We start from the raw sequence: 13,675 nt of genomic DNA on the forward strand, positions 1-13,675 counted from the left end.
AAATGGAGGGGTCATGGAGGATTCAACATTTGATGAAATTCCTCCTCCACAGTGAAATTCCCCCTGAGCACTCAGCAGGGTGCCAAAATGGAGGGGTCGTGGAGGATTCAACATTTGATGAAATTCCTCCTCCACAGTGAAATTCCGCCCAAGGCATGGTGAAGGCGCCAAAACAAGGAAGTGATGGAAGATTCCAAACAAAGTTTGAATTCCTCTGCACATGGAAATAGCGCCCTAGACTAATGGAAAGCGCCAAATTGAGGGGCGCTTGGGGGCATGGAAAATGATCAAATTCCAAGACATGGTGAATTCCATGCTTAAGCTTGAAAATTGAAAATTTGTCTAAGGCATGAAAGTCAAAGGGTCAAGGAGGAATGAAAAGCAAAAAAATCCCCTCGAGAATTTTTTTGAAATTTTCATTTTTAGACACCGAATTTTATCGGAATCTGGAAAGTTTTACAGATTTGGACTTGTGAGATAGTTCTCTATCTGTTGGACCCGGGTCCTAAATTTTAGGAAATTCCTAAAAATAGAAAAGGTGGCAAATTGGTCAAAAAGCTCCCTGCAAATGTGATGAATTCAAAGAGCACAAAAAAAATTCCTTCCTCGAGAAAGAATTGCACCCTAGAAGAAGAAATTCTGAAAAAAAAAATTGACTAGAAGAAGAAATTCTGAAAAAAAAAATTGACTAAGTGATGGAAATTCCTTCCTTCACGACATAGTTCTTGGAAATCATGAAAATTGGCTAAGGCATGAAGAATTTCCTTCCTCAGGGGTAAGGAACAAATTTATTTTCAAAGGAGAATTCCTTCAGAACATGAATTCCATGTCGGGATGAATTGAAGGTGGAAAAACAATTTCTTGGCAAGGGAGGAATCAGGGATGAACTGAACAAGAAATTTCCCCCAAGAAAAGTTTTTAAAAATCCATTCTCGGGCATCAAATCACATCCAAATTTCAAAACTTTTACAGATTTGGATTCGTAGGAGAATTTTCTCTTTCCTGGACCGTGGAACCCTAATTTGGAAATTTTCCTTAAAAAATAGGAAATGTGCATAATTGATGAAAAACCTTCTTCAAGCAAGGAAGGTTGAAGAGACTTCAAGAATCAAATTTTCTCTCTCCAACAATTTGAGATGTGCAAGAGCGGATATACGACGACAGGGTCCACTTGCATGGCGAGGATCTATTGAATGCATGGCAGTATGGTGGGGCATTCATTGCCGAAATATTTGACCAAATGGCGACCCGGTCATTGCATGTTGAATTTATGGCAGATTCTTTTTGCATGTAGCCGCCGCATGTGGAAATGATGGAGCATTTATGACATAATGGGGTGATTTTTGCATGGATGAATATTCAACGCATGTTGGGCGAATTTGAAAGAGGTGGTGCATTTAATGCGCAATGGATGCTATTTTGGGTACTTTTGAATTAATTTTATGTGGGCATGATGGGTTATTAATTGGAGATTCCCACCTTGTTGCATCTTGAGTGGAGAATCTTTTAGGGAAAACCCTAATTAGGGTTTGCATGTAGCCAAGGCCAGAAGCCTATATAAGGGGTGACCCCCCTCATTTGTAGAAGGGGGGAGATTTGTATGAAATTGTTGCGATAGGTTTTGAGATAACAACAGTGAAACATTGTTCTCTGATGGTGTCCACTTAAGTTATTTTTTCAAGACTTGCGTGCTTTCATCTTCCTCACTTAGAGTAGAAATAGTAAAGTGATTTGATTTCAATGGAGAATGTAATGGTGTTTGATGAATTTCCATGGTTCATACTTTTTGCATCTTGCTGATTGTAAGTTGCAGTGTAAAGTAAGTTTGAGCCCCCTAAATTTGTGCTAAGTTTGATTGTGGATAGTTGTTTGGATTGCGTCGTTTTTGAGTATTCAAATATACTTTCTCGAATTTGAAAATCCTCTAGCATCCCTAGAAGATTGCACCGCTTCTTGCGGAGTTGTAATTGATCTTGGCGAAGAAGAACTTGGTTTATTTGGAATTTGTCCACCAAAGCACTATTCATTGTTATCACTGCCCTTAGGAGTAGATTTAGATCCTACCAAACCCTTTCCCGTTTACCTTCAGTTCATTTTAGTCCATTCAAAGCAGAAGCATCGTAGAATTGCCATATCTGATGATGGAGTTCCAACCAAAACAAAGAAGTGAAAGAATGATGCAAACATAAGGCCCCTTGGATTACTAGCAAGCACATCAGCCAATTGAGTCATGTTCGTAGCATAAAGGAACCTTGGAGTCGATTGTTTGAACTTTCTGCAATCTTAGCGTGCAATCGTACTTTTATCAAGAGAGAGTGAAGTGACCATTAGGCAACTTTATTCTGTGTTCGACGCTGTCATAAAAAACACGTCAACAGATCCCATGGGTCCCTTAAACAAAAAATGCCCAAAAACTTTCAAAAAATCCCAAAAAACATGATTATTTTTTTACTTAACCCTAATTCACCCCTTAAGCCATCATTTCACTTTAGACAAAGTACATTTTGTCTGTTCACTCTTGCTTTTCTCATTTTGGCATTTTGAAGGGCAACTTGTTTTTTTCGAAAGGGATTGATCGAGGAGTGCCAAAGGAGGGAAGATAGCTTGCACAAAGGAGATTTAATTATCTAAGGTAAGCATTTAACCCTATTCTCTAGTCTTTTAACAATTTTTTTCAAGATTTGGATGAGTTTTTTCAAGTTTTTAAAATTTAATTTTGTTCGAAAAAAAGAAACAAGATTCACTATTTCTTATAATGTTTTTTGATCTTCATTTTGAATGTTCGTTACTTTGTAAAAATTGTAGGCTTGCATTTTTTTTTTCTAATTTAAAATTGTGTAATTTCTTGTAATAGCAAAATTAGATTGCAAGAATGGGTAGTAGTTCAAGTTCAGTTTGTGTGGGTGCGAACCAAAAATAGAAAATTGATAAATAGATTCCTTTATGGAGACGTACTACAATGCTTGAACAACTTGCAGGAGGTGGGGGATATCTTTGGAATTGTAATGAGTGTAGAACCAACTTTAAGAACTTGTATTATCAAGTGAGACTTCACTTCTGTGGCCCTCTTGGGAAAGGGATTAGAATGTGCGAAGGGTTAGATAAGAAGGGGCTGTCTGCCAAAAAAATAGTGGCATTCATTAGAGAACAAGAAGCTGATGTTATGGTTGAAAGAGCAAAACTAAGATTTCATCCTTCAACAAATAAAAAAAGTGACTTTACCTATAGATTCTCAACCAGTAATGGCCTCCCAACATCCTTTCTTGAAGACACCCTCTATGCAAGTAGAAGATCCCAATCTCTCTTGCAAAAATAGGCCCATTGGACAAGGCATTTATAATGGAAGGAAGAGATGTTGCAAAGGAAAAAATTGCACGTTGCATCTATGCCAATGGTCGTCCTTTCAACTTGGTGAGATAACCATATTGGCAGGAAATGGTGGCAGCAATCAATAATGTACCTCTTGGTTTCACAAGTCTCGGGTATGAAAAGGTGCACACCACTTTATTGGGAAGAGAGAAGAATTTTGTAGGGACATCTCTCAAACCAATTAGAGATTCTTGTGTGGAATTGTAAGTTTCTATTGCTTTTGATGGATGGAATGATTGCAAACACTGTCCTATAATAAATGTTATTAAAGTGTCCCCTAAAGGGGCAATGTTGTTTAGGGCAGTTGATTTTGAAGGGAAAATCAAAGATGCAGAGTTCATTTTTAAAAATTCTCATTGAGTCCTTAGGGATAGTGGGTCATCAAAATATTGTCCAAATCATTATAGACTGCAAAAAATTGTAGGGCTGCAAGTGCTTTGGTTTAGCAAAGATATGAGCACATATTTTTGGACACCATGCATCGTAAACTCCCTTAGCTTGGTAATGCAAGCAAATAGAGTGGGTGAAAGAAATAGACCAAAAGGGTGAGGAGATCCGAATGTTTGTGACAAACCACCATATGTCACAAGGCATTTGGAGGACTTTCTCGAGGTTGGAATTGTTGAGGGTACATTTAATTTATTTATTTAATTTAATTTTTGCCATGTTTAATATGTATATAATATTTTTTGTGCTATTAACATATTTTTTAGATGATCCTAGGTTGCTGAGACTCGATTTGCATCACATACAATCATTTTGAGATGACTTTTGAAGGTGCGAGAGGCATTGGATGCCATGGTTATTAGTAACTAATGGAGTGTTTGGAAGCAGGGAAATTTAGAGGGGGCCTAGAAGGTCAAGTCATTGATCGTGGATAAGGATTGGTGGGCTCGTGTGGAATATGTCTTGAATTTCACCAAGCCTATCATGAGTATGATCAGGTTTGCTGATACATATACATTTTGTTTGGGGGAAATCTATGATGGCATGGACTCCATGATAGAAAAAATAAAGGTCATAATAGCAGAAAAAGAGAATGACCTTGAAGAAACATTTTTCAAAAGGGTGGAAAAAATCATTCATCATCATTGGGACAAGATGAAAATGCCATTGGATCTCTTTGCATATGCATTGTCTCCCAAATACCATAGCACTATGATATTTGCTTTGCCAGGGAGAATCCCACCGTATAGAGATAATGAAGTTGCTATTGGGTACAAGTGGGCATTTGCTAGACTCTTCTCAGATTCGGAAGTGGTGCAACATGTTAGGAGAGAGTTTGGCATGCTCATCTTAGGAAAAGATCATATTTCTTTTTCTATTAATGACTAATCCAAATTAGATGCTCGTACATGCTGGTACCTCCATGGTCAAGATTATTTGTTCCACCAACCTCTTGCAATCAAGATTTTATCACAAGTAATTTTTTTTTTAATCACATTTGTATTGTAGACTTTAGCACTTAACTTTCTTTAACTTATTTCACATTTTCTATTTTTAAGTTGTGTTGGTTTTCTCTCCAATTTCAATAGGTTGCAAGTTCTTCCGCTGAACGGAATTGGAGTACATACTCCTTTATCCACTCAATGAAGTGTAACTGGTTGGCTGCAAAAAAAAAGACCTGGTTTATGTTCATTCCAATTTGCATCTTCTATCACATAAGGAACACCACTAGTAGGATGGATCGACGAAGTATTGGGATGTAACCCCTAAGTGTACCAACTTGGATGCATCTATTCAAGAGCTTGCTAGTGTCACTATGGATGATGATGATGATGATGATGATGACATACTTACACATGATGCATCTAGAGGGAGTGGTACTACTTTGGGTTCAATTGATGTTGAACTTGAAGAAAACGATGATGATATTGATCTAAATCTTTTTGATGATTGATGAAAATAGAAGACAACTATTATTTTTGATGGTCAATTTTGTAATTGTAATGATTTTCATTTGAATTGTGAACCTAGACATATATGATATATATTATATGGCATATGACATAATATTGAAATTTTGAACTATCAATTGGTATTTAATATTTATCTTTATCATTTGGCATTTGGCATTTGGCATTGATCAATGATGAAGTATAATATATCAAATGTATTTAGTTTTACAATTTTGTATATTTCTTTAAGTTTTTTTTCTTTTTGTGTGTGTGTGTGTGTGTTTTGTATCCCCATGCCTGGTTATCGTACTCGTACCCATATCGACAACTTAGCAAAAAGACACAAATTTGTTTCTTTGATATCTAATCCTCTCAACATTCAACTGTTTGAACTGAGCAAGAGAAGGTTAGAAGACCTACCATTCCCTCTAGCTACTACTATGGCTTGGTTATCTCCATTCTCTTTTTCCTCACTATTTGCAAAATTTTTGAATGATTCTCCTTTGCACAATTTGCTCTCGTTGAACGACTCTTCTTCTTTGCATGCTTTCTCTTCTTCCTTTCTCTTGCTGATAGATAGGTAATGGCGATCTTCAGATTAAGGTGGAGGATCTCCTAAGTCCTTACATATTTCAATATGATCCTTAAACCCATTTTCCGCTACCCTGTCTACCATAGCATCTAAAGCCATCCATCCAGCACTCATGAAATTTTAGAGTGAAAGTTTGATCAAATCTTTATCTAGCTTATGCACCCTTGTTTACACTTAGACGGACTCAAAGTCTAGCAACTTTTTATCTCTATTTATTGATTAATCCAACAATTAATCACTATTTTTTTTATCAAAAAGGCTTTGCACAAAATGAAGACCAGCCACAACCAAATAGGGCACAAAAAAAAATCAAATAGAAAAATCTTGAGACCCTTGAGGAGATTGCAATTGAGGTTGTCTCATTTTCTGTTGGACTTTTCTGTAATGACCAAAATATGGATGGATCAACCTTGCATGGATTAATATGTTAGATCCCCAAGATCCTTATAAATGTTGACAGTGAAGATTTACTAAAGCCTTTCTCCATGGAGAGGAGGTTAGGGCCTTTGTTTTTGGTCTTAAAGGGAATTGATCTCATGTTCCAAATGATTTGCATGTTGCCCTCTTTCAATCCTTTTGGGGCGCTATGGACCATGAATTAGTGAAGGTGGTTAATGATTCCTTGAAGTTTGGCAAAGTGCTTAAACACTGCAAATGTACTTTTCTAGCATTGATTCCTAAAACAAATACCTCCTTCCTAGATTTTGGACATGTAGCTTTCCGAAACACCACGAACAAAATCATCTCAAAAGTGATTGCATAGTGCTTAAAACTCCTCCCTAGGATCATCTTTGAAGAACAAGAAAATTTTATGGAGGGACATCAAATTCTAGATGTTGACATTATCTCACATGAGATCTTTATCGCATCACTAGAGATATAATGAAGGGGATTATTAAGTTTGTATTGCTACAGCATTTGATAGGGTTTGATGGCTCTTCCAAGAAGATGTGTTGGTTGCTTTTGTTTCTCAACTAAATGGGTGAGATGGATCCTCAACATGGTAACTAGAGCATGGTTCTACATCTTCATTAATTTCAGTTCAACAAAGTTCTTTCAACATTCTTGAGGTATTAGATAGGGGGATCCTCCCTTTCCTAATCTCTATATCTTAATGGCAGACTCTAGGGAGGCTTATTCATAAATTTTAGTTGGAAGGAAGACTTGTGGGTTAAAAGCCTCTCCACTTTGGACTTGGTGACTCATCGTTAGTTTGTGGATGATACTATCTTCTTTGGAGGTGCTATGGCTGCATAGGTGTGTGTTTGGAAGAATACTTTGGAGTGTTATGGAGTAGCTTTGGGACAACTTATTAATGAAGCTAAGTCAAAAAACCTTTTTAATGCAAATCATTGTTTATAGTTGAGCTTAGTGTTTCTTTTGGGTTTTTGAGTGGCTTCAGTCCCATGCAAGTACTTAGGTATGCCACTCTTTATAGGATTTAGAAAATCCAAATGGGAGTAGGTGATGACAAAGATTCAGGATGACTTAACGGATTGGAATGGAGAGGTCACTTAGCTTGGTGGGGCAAGTGATTGAAATTTAAGCTATTATTCAAGCTATCCCCCTCTATCTCTTGTTGGTGCTTTAGATTCCTAAGGCCTCAAAATAATAATAATAATAGCATATTAAGGAATTTAATTTTGGCAAGGAACTAGTAATGAAAAAATTCCCATTTCTTAAGCAGGAAAAATTTTGTAGTAAAAAATCTCAAGGGAGCAAACTCTAGGTGTGAGTGTTCATAATGGTGGCCTGATGGGCACCATGTGCTTGTTTTGCTTTGCCATGATGCATAGCTAGAAACTCTAAAGCCGTGGGACCCATATATTTGAGGATGTTTCTCAAGCAAATGATTAGGTTTAATTTTTAGTTTTTCAAGAGTTGGTGGATTGGTGACTTTGGGTTGGGTTTTATTCGTCCTTGCTCCGAGGCTTCAATCAAGAAAGATTTTGTTTTGAAATTAGTGCCAGGAGCAGTTCGTTGAGTTTGGTTGTTGCATCTTTTGCTCCTCAAGCAATATGGGGATTCCAAAAATTTGTGTGTTGTCTTGGAAAATTTTGAGGGATAGCAAAGCAGTTCCATTGAGAGCTCCTCAAGCTGCCATTATTGAGCTCAACATGGAGTAGGTGCCTGTCTACCAAGTGCCAAGAGAGTTGGAGTACTTTGTAGACTTGGGATAAGATTTTGGACCATTTGATGGTTACACACAATAGGGGGCATTTGGAGGCTTCCAATGCATTCTTAGTCTTGTTTCTTGACACAGGCAAGCTGGCTAGGGTGAAGAAAAACTTGGAGTTATTTACCTGGATTAAATTCCCGTTTTTGGATGTGTTGGCTTTGGGTTCGTTGTCTTTAGTTTTGAGACTTGGAATGAATTTTGTAATAATTCAAGATTTGACAGACAAGGACTTCAATGCAGTTGGTGGTTTTTGTGGTTGGAGAGTCCATTAGACTCCATGATTTTCTTTTTTACTTGGAATTTTGTATGATGGCTTGTTGCGTTTTTGGTTGGTTGGTGGTTGCACAACTCCCCCGCCACCCCCTTCTATAGAAACCCTCACTATTTAATAAAAAATAAAAAGAAACAAATAGGAAAAGATCAGCAACAATAAATATTAGCATCTAACACTATTATCAATGCAACATTGATATGAGAAGCTCTGGTGGAGAAGATTACTTTTCGTCTTCCCTCACACGCAAATCTCTTCACTCAACTTAAATTCAAAGTTGCATGGACACAAATACGGATATAAATATGGGTACGGTATCAAATACGGATATAAATATGGGTACGGTATCAAATACGGATAGGGCCATTTTTCACAACCCCTAATATAAATACATTTGGATACGTCATTCATAAAAAACACATACACATATATTTAACACAATTTTCTAAGTTATTAGAGGAGATTTTCATTACTTCAAAAACAATATAGACACATAAATTATTGTAAGTTGATTTAACAATTTACAATATGCAAAAATAGTAGAGTTCAATTGGAAGATCACCCAAAAAATGGGTCACTGAAATAGAAAAACATTTCATTTGTCTTTCTCATTTGGTGTAGGTTTTGTTTATACCATTTTTTTTTCTTTTATGCATGAATGAAGTTTTTTTAATTAAATTTAGGAAGATTTAAGTCATTTTAAAAAAAAAAAATCAAATTACACGGCATCCAGCACGGTTAGAAATTCAAGGTTTTTTGGGCACGCGTGGGTACAGTTTCTGAGCTGTATTGGATACGTATCCATTTTGGAATGGATATGGGGATACGGGCGCCCAAGAAGGGACAAAGGAGTTTCTGGCTACTCTGCTTAAATTGCCTTGGTCTCATTTGACTCGAAATGTGTAATCAGCTTTTCTATAAATGAGAGTACATATTTACAGATGTGCTTTTCTAGTGACCCAGCAAGCCATAGCATGAGCAAGATTGCCAATGAATGTAAAATCCTGTCTATAGCCGTGGTTTCATGATGCTCATCAACCATTCGGAGCATACATATTTTTGTTGCTTATGAATGTTCCTTGTTATCCTTGTATCTTAGTATTTTGTTTGCACAGATATGGGTAGGTGCGGAGTTACTTTTCCAGAGCTTAATCATGTTTTAATGTTCTCAATCATTTTCTTCATTAATTTTATCTTTAAATTTTATTTTAACCAGTGAGGATGAATTTTCTGGGAATAAGGCATTGATTGCATTCTCTTCTTCTAGCTTGCTGATAACCCGGGGTTTGAATTCATGAAAAAAAATCATCTAGATTGTGTATCTATATAAACTTTCAACACTGTTCTTGAGGTAGTATTCCAAGCATTAATTGTGTGTATAACTATAATTAGTTCTTAATAGCGTATGTCTTTGGTTCCATCTAGCTTCCTACTTTCACAAGCCACTAATTTACTACTATGTTCTGTGGCATGACACTATATGTGTGGACAGTAGACACTAAAAGACTAAGCCTGTAACTTTTTCAGCGGATGGAGTTCCTGTTACAACTTCTTAAGGATATTAAAAGCATTTATATTGTCTTGGTATTTCTTAAAATTGTATGTGTTAACCTATCCTAGAGAAAGTATTTAAGAATCTTCATAAAATCTCACAACTCTTAAATATATTAAATTGCATGTGGACTGGCCACTTTTATCTACTCATGAATAACAGAACCTTTTTGGATTGACTACTTTCCTTGCTTAGATACCATATTTCTTTAATCTTATTTTTGTTAAAAATAATTGAATATGGATAATCGGCAGATAGTTTATGTTGCCCAAGGAGTTTGTTTTAATCTCAACGTTCTTCATGTTCTTTTAATTCTAGCTAAAATTAATACATCTAGGAATGTGGCGATAAACTTTCATAGCTAAGGTCGAGCACTGTTTTTGATCATGCTCACGAAGGTTGTTGGGACATTAACAAGTCTGAAAAGCATTTCTAAGAACATCTAGTGTCAATTTGTCTGTTGTAAAAGCTACTCAAGGTAAATCCATTTTCTTGGTTTATACTTAATGTTCTTCATTTCTCAGGTTTGTGTCAGAGAATACTGTAAATGCAGTTTTGCAATTTTATTTTTATTGCAAATACAGGAGAAATAATTACTTTTCTTTAGATACTTGGTCTTACCTTATATAATATTCTGAAAGGAGATTATGAATACTATGGAACACAACATATTACAACATTATAAAATCAAAGCCCTCATTGGGACTCAGAGCAACTCATCACCATTGGCCATCCTCAAATAAATAATAACAGGATTAAAAATTGGGCATCACTTGATGTTAGGCATAGATATATGAATTGCTTGAATGCTTAGTTGTAAAGAATGAAGTGCTTATAATGTTCACATAAAAGATCAAGCACTTGAAGCATACTTGTAAAGAAAATAGTCTGAAGGTTTATACTGCAAATAACCAGATGCCTGAACAACTACGATGACAGAAGGATGCCCTAGTGAAGGTCATATACAAGTAATTTGATAATGAATTTATTGTAACTTGGGATTGGAGTTTACTTGGTACTATCATCTACAAGTTTAAAACATGGAAGAAAATTATAGAGTTTCAGTGTTTTTATCCGTACAACCTTTTAAATGAGTTTTGATTAAGTATTGGAACTGAAAAAATTAAAATCCTACCTACTTTTATATTTTATTATTCTGGTATTTTGTGCTTTCAAAAGCAATCTAGTCAACTATAAGTACTCGAGTTTCTTATATACTGTTGGCATTATTTTTCCTCTATAGACTCTGGTCATTGATTACTCATCCATTTTGCATTTTAGTCGTGGATGTTAACATTTTCTTAGAATTGATCTTGCCTGTTTCTTTTTTTCTCTTTTCAGTAGTTTTTCCCTAATTTGTATGTTTTGTTGATGGCATATCTAGGTGGAGTCATACATTAAAGAGCACATAAGGCCTCTCTGTAAAAGTGGAGTAGTTACTGTAGAGCAATATCGTTGGGCTGTTGGTAAGACAGTAGAGAAAGTTATGAAATACCACTCTGATGCAAAAAATGCAGATTTTCTGATCTCAGAAGGAAATAAAGTTAAAAAACTTGCTGAACAATATTTGCAAACATTCAAGAAAAAGGAAACTTGTTGATATGCACATATGTATATTCCATTTGCCCTGAGTAGTCAGTTGAAAGTGCTCTTGAAATATGTGGGTGCTTTTTCATTTCCCTAGTCTTAACTAGATAGTCATTTTGTATGCATCCTAGTCAAATGATAATTTGAAATTGAGATTATTCAAGTTCAAGGATTTGAACATCCTTGTTTAGCTAACAAATTGGGTATTAATGCACATTGTCACACATCTCAAAATCAAAATCATAGCATTAGTATGCCCCTTCACCAACCTTAATAGTCTTTTCTCGTAAACTAAAATATGTAATAATATGGTTTGCCCTCCAATAATCAAGCATGACTATCTTATTTCTTCTTCAAGCATCATGTATATTGCTTGCCAAAGCATCTGACTTGAGGCTGTATTGTATTTGGTATTGGATAATTAATTTAGAACTAGCTGGTGATTTGTAGCATTTGTGCACAATCGTTTTGCTTATTGTGAATGCTTTATTCCAAAATGGTGATGTGATGATTATCATATCTTGCGTTTGATTAGAAATCATTCTCTTAAGATATAATCATCAACAAGACACTTGTCATTGAAGAGAAACAACAATTTTTTTCATTTAGTTAATAAATAAATTATAGTAATCGTATTCACAATAAATTTTTAGATGCTGTAATATAATCTAGCAAAATATAGAGTGCTTCAGAAATTGTTTCTGTAGTTTTCTCATAAAAATATCTTCCATCTTATTGTGCAAAATTATAACATTCTAAAGTTAAAAAATAAAGAATCATTCTAATTGAATTGATCTTGAAGTGTTTGGGCTCTACTAGGGTTTTGAATTTCCTTGCGTATGTCATACTATAGAGCCAAGTTGATTTTTGTGGGATAGTTCATCTATGTATTATTTGCGCATTTATTTATGAACAATCCCTTTCTATGCACTTTAGATGGCTTTTTGTTTCTTTCTTAAACGATCACTTTGACACGGTATGTCTTCTTTGATGCTATTGCAATTGGAGTTGGTGGAGACAAGGAAGTGGCTATCCAGCCCTTAGGATGCATCGATGAATAAGTTACCTTCATACACCATAATTTATGCATTACTTAACCATTGGTGCATGCTAAGGGCTGGTAGCCGTTTCCGTGGAGATAATGGCTTCAATTAATCTCGAATGTGTTTCATTAAGTAAGACCTCTTCTTTTGAAGAATCCTTACAAGGGTTTTTTTTGGATGTTCCCAAATTTGATAATGTTTGTGGTTGGTTTGAATAATACATCTTAATTATGTGCTTTTTATGACATATTCCCTCAAAGATTATGCTATAAGGCTAGACTTAGTCCAATTGGTAGCCTCATTTAGTTAAGTTTGAGGTGGGCTGGTATAGGACCAGGAGTTTTTTTTCTCATTTAGGTTTTTTAATGTTGAGTATTGTTCTTCCATTGTCAAACGTGGGCCTAGTTTATCTATAACAACTTAGTGGTCATTTCCCAAGATAAAGGATTACTTAAAATCTTAACTTGGATTGGGTTTCTGGCCTATCTTTGTCTCTTTGGTGTTTTGTGGATTGCATCATCATGCCCCTAGATTGTTTTATTTGCCACGAGAATAATAAGTTCTATTTGTGCTTGCCAAATAGGGGCCATGTTGAAGTTGAAGTCGTAGAAATATAGATAGGTAAAAGTTTGTAGAATATAAAGAGACATGATCTCTCGCTTATGGAAAATTGTCAACCAATTACCAAGCCTTTGTTGATAGTGGAAAAGTAGCCATGGACATTTTAGATGGTTGGACCGTAGTTAGTAACAAGAAAACTAACCAACAGATTTAAGGTACTACTAAAGGCAAGTGGACCAACACCCAAGGTCATTAGGGGCCTTTTTATGTGACCAAAATGTGTTGGACATCTTCTAGCTCTCAAGGGATGCCTTAGTATCCAACACAACTTAGGTGACCAATTTCTATTATAGCTCTTAGGAAATGATAATGTCTTCTCATTTCTCAATCTTCATAATTTCTTCATTCGAGGCCTTTCCATAATTAAAATATTATCAACACCTTCTAGCACTCAAGGGACACCTCTAATATCCAATTTTTCTTATAGCTCCTAGGAATTGTTAGTGGCTTCTTAGACTTTGCAACTTCTTATAAAGGTGATAGAAATGGGGACCTCAATTTGGTCCCTAATTTTTTCTTACAAGATAATAATTCATGTTTCATGTAGTCTTTTGTCACATCTA

At 35.6% G+C, this 13,675-nt stretch overlaps 1 protein-coding gene across 6 annotated transcripts in view; it reads left to right on the forward strand.

Annotated features, from left to right (window-relative positions):
* The window catches only part of LOC131044252 (uncharacterized protein At4g10930), a 167,394-nt gene extending 155,589 nt beyond the window's left edge, over positions 1–11,805 (forward strand). For 5 of the 6 annotated variants that reach the window (XM_057977543.2, XM_057977549.2, XM_057977544.2 and 2 more), the window contains one exon: positions 11,246–11,805. In XM_057977543.2, the coding sequence (XP_057833526.1) occupies positions 11,246–11,461 (216 nt within the window). In that variant the 3' untranslated portion in view covers positions 11,462–11,805. Of the gene's footprint in view, positions 1–2,568; positions 2,633–11,245 lie in introns of all 6 variants that reach the window. The other variant, XM_057977547.2, reaches the window with a different exon arrangement.
* The last annotated feature ends 1,870 nt before the right edge of the window (positions 11,806–13,675 follow it).

The sequence above is a fragment of the Cryptomeria japonica genome, chromosome 3 (assembly GCF_030272615.1).
Source record: "Cryptomeria japonica chromosome 3, Sugi_1.0, whole genome shotgun sequence".
NCBI classification, from domain to species: domain Eukaryota; kingdom Viridiplantae; phylum Streptophyta; class Pinopsida; order Cupressales; family Cupressaceae; genus Cryptomeria; species Cryptomeria japonica.